We start from the raw sequence: 3,278 nt of genomic DNA, 5'->3' as shown, positions 1-3,278 counted from the left end.
ATATATACTATGTCCCTTGACAATCATATTGATCCTCCGGCTTATTTCCCATTTTGTTGACGACGCTTGTCTTATCCGAACTTTGGACATACTGTACGTTTTAGGATTTTTTCCCTCAAATGTATGTATTCAAGTTCTCTTTTTAAACTGGAGGCACATTAATAACATTAACGTCAATCTCTTCCTGTCTTACTGTTTCTATCTATTTATCTGTCTCTCTATCCACCTATCTCGCTGTCTCTCTCTATCTATCTATCTATCTATCTATCTATCTATCTATCTATCTATCTATCTATCTATCTATCTATCTATCTACCTATCTCTATCTATCTATCTATCTATCTATCAGAAAAAAACAACCATTTAATTTTATATAAACGTTACACTCTTCTTATAGCTCCAATCGATGTTGAAAGGACAGGTTATCTACTGAGAATGGGAAAAGGAGTCTGATCCTTTGTCGAACGTTCTAGGACACACATTTATTATATATCTCTAAGGAGGTAAAATGCCAGGATGAGTCCTGTCAAAATTCAACATTGTAGTATGATACACATAATACTTGTACGAATAATTGTTTTCCACGCTCAGGAATCGAATTCACCTCTTTTTTTTTCTTTTTTTATCGAAGAAAACTGCCTGCCCTTTATACTGCAAACCTGGGTAATTTGTTTTATAGCATTGGCAATTTTTTTATACGTATTTACTTCGAGAGAGGCAAGAACATCACTATTTGTGGCATCTTTAGATTCAACGTCCATCTCCAAAACTGAGCTAGGCGGATGAAGAGATTTTTACAAACTCTTGTTACAACTAAATCCAGTTTTAAAGAACAAAATTGTATAGGAAGGGTGTGCAGAGAAGCAGAGGCAAAAAATTGTTGCTGTTGTTGTTGTTGTTGTTGTTGTTGTTGTTGTTGTTGTCGTCGTCGTTACTGTTGTTGTTGTTGTTGTTGTTGTTATTGTTGTTGTTGTCGTCGTCGTTGTTGTTGTTGTTGCTGTTGTTTTTGTGCAGTTTCAAATTGCTTGTTTATTCTTTGTTTGATAGGGTTTTTTTCTTCTTTCGTTTTGTTTTGTTTTGGTTTGGTTTGGGATGGGGTGGTTCTACGGGTGATTCTTTGTTAGTATTTTGTATGAACATTGAAAAATGCTTGGATTCACTTTTAAGTCGAGGACCCTGATATATGGTAATGTTAAAATGTATTCGGGATATTGCATAAAGGACCACTTTCCATGAACAGTTGAAATATTTCTCTTGACTGGTTAGTTTGGAAAATTATTAAAAAGAATAAGTAAAACTTTAAATCCTTTCGTTGGTTTGATTATTTTAATGATGAATGGGGCTTTGACCTTGATTGGAACAGTTGACTTTTAAGTAATAGTTAGTCATTTTCCAACAGTTTTAATGGCTGTTATTATTACCACATCCCCTTACTTTCTCCTTGAGCGTCTAAACTCAGTTTTCTAATTTTGTTTTCTCGCCTTCTCCTCCCCCTCCACCCACTCTATTCCCCATATCCATTTCTCCTTTCTCATGATGGTTCTGTTTTTTCCCGCCCTCTGTGTCTGTGGCCAGGCTGTCACTCAATGTTGAGCCCTTGGTCTCGGCCAGCACAAGTGTGAGTACCGAGCAGGAGAACAGCAGACCCGTCATCACGGCGTACGCGACTACAGGCATGTCGTCCAGGTTGATGATGAACGGTGCCACAATGCCGCCCACTCTGGCTCCTACGTTGCCGAATCCGAAACCCAGATTTCTCACTACTGTCGGGTAAAGCTCGGAGGTCCAGATCTGAGCACAAGACCAGGCGGCGCCGACCATCATCTTGGCGGTAAGGCTCAAACCGTTGACAGCGGGCCCCCGAACGTCATCTGAGGCTAAGAGTTGAGCGAGAAGACATCCCAGACAAGGTAGAGCTGCTAACGTGAAGAAGGCCAGACTCGACCTCTTTCGGCCGAATTTGTTGTTGAGGAAGAATGTGCTGAACTGCACAGGAAGCTCCATGATTGCCAGAAGGAAGATATTCAAATACAGATTGCCGGACAAGCTTGCCACGCCAAACGATATTCCGTAAAAACTGGAAGACAATGAAAACCAGAAAAACCAAAGAACAACGTTGTTTTTGGCCATGTTGAGACTACGGAACAAGTCAAGGTATATATAATTTTGGGCCGTTTCCCGACTTTTCCTTTCTGTATCGACGACCTCTTGTAAGATTTTTGCGGTGTTTACAGGTATCTCAGTTCCGTTGAATCGGGCAATTTTCTCCACGACTGCGTTTGCTTCCTTCAGCCTCCCCTGCACGGCAAGCCACCGGATACTTTCGGGAACAAAGAAAAATCCAAGCAGTGACGGTGTGGACAAGATAGCACAGGCCAGGTGTAAGTGTGACCAGTTATCGAGAACTAAAGCTGCAGCGGAGAATAAAGCAACGCCCAGTGTCCAGGAAGGGATGATTGACAGCACAGGTCGCCATTTGATAGGTAGAAACTCTATTGGGTAATTAAAAACAATGACGACGACTGCGCCGATGCCTACGCCGATGAAGAATCTCAACACTGCGAACATGATCCAGGAGACAGAGAACGCCGCTACTACGTTCAGCACAATGTGGAAAGTGACGAAAGAGTAGAGAGAGTTTTTCCTGCCTAGCGTGTCGCTCATTTGACCTGCTAGGATCGCACCGAGCAGCACACCGCCCATCTGCACTGACGTAATAGTAGGTTTGGCCCATTTGAGATCGCAGACGATATCCCATTCGCTGATAACGGTTTTGGAAGATCCGTAAAAGTGATAACTCGTACAAGATGTTCCGTTGACTTCACATACGTTGAGATTGTTGTTCAGATACCTTTGGGTAGTGTTGTCGACGTCATCACCGATAAGGCAACGATAGTCCGGAATGAGGCCTGAGTAAGACATTTGCAACATGCTCCAGCCTATGAAGAACTGACAGGAGATGATACAGAAGGTGAGAAAGACTTGGAACTTTCCCAATCCCCCGAGCTCTTCGATGAGATCTTCGAAGTTTGCCATGATGGTGCTGGATGTTGGATCTGGAGAAAAAGAACAGCTCGAATAAGTTCAGAGACAAACACAGTTACCCGTTTGTCTGTGTGGCTTTCTGGGGTCCTAATGTGTCATATATTTTTTGTGAATTGAAAGATTTAAAAGTTTTACGCTCCCATTGATGTAACCAAAATTATTTGAGGTATGTCAAAGTTGAAGCTCAACATGGAAGTCATCGTTCTCCATTAAAATATATAGAACCTGGGTCA

The 3,278-nt window shown here is 41.7% G+C and overlaps 1 protein-coding gene across 1 annotated transcript; it reads right to left on the bottom strand.

Moving 5' to 3' along the window:
- Positions 1-1,065: 1,065 nt before the first annotated feature.
- LOC101863498 (solute carrier family 22 member 7-like) lies at positions 1,066-3,278 on the bottom strand. Its single transcript, XM_005094694.3, has one exon. It carries the CDS (start codon positions 3,034-3,036, stop codon positions 1,456-1,458), a length of 1,581 nt encoding a protein of 526 aa, XP_005094751.1. The 5' UTR covers positions 3,037-3,278; the 3' UTR covers positions 1,066-1,455.

This window comes from Aplysia californica, unplaced genomic scaffold, assembly GCF_000002075.1.
Source record: "Aplysia californica isolate F4 #8 unplaced genomic scaffold, AplCal3.0 scaffold00087, whole genome shotgun sequence".
NCBI classification, from domain to species: Eukaryota; Metazoa; Mollusca; class Gastropoda; order Aplysiida; family Aplysiidae; genus Aplysia; species Aplysia californica.
Note: the sequence above shows the minus strand (reverse complement) of the source record. Positions and strands in the feature narration are given on the sequence as shown.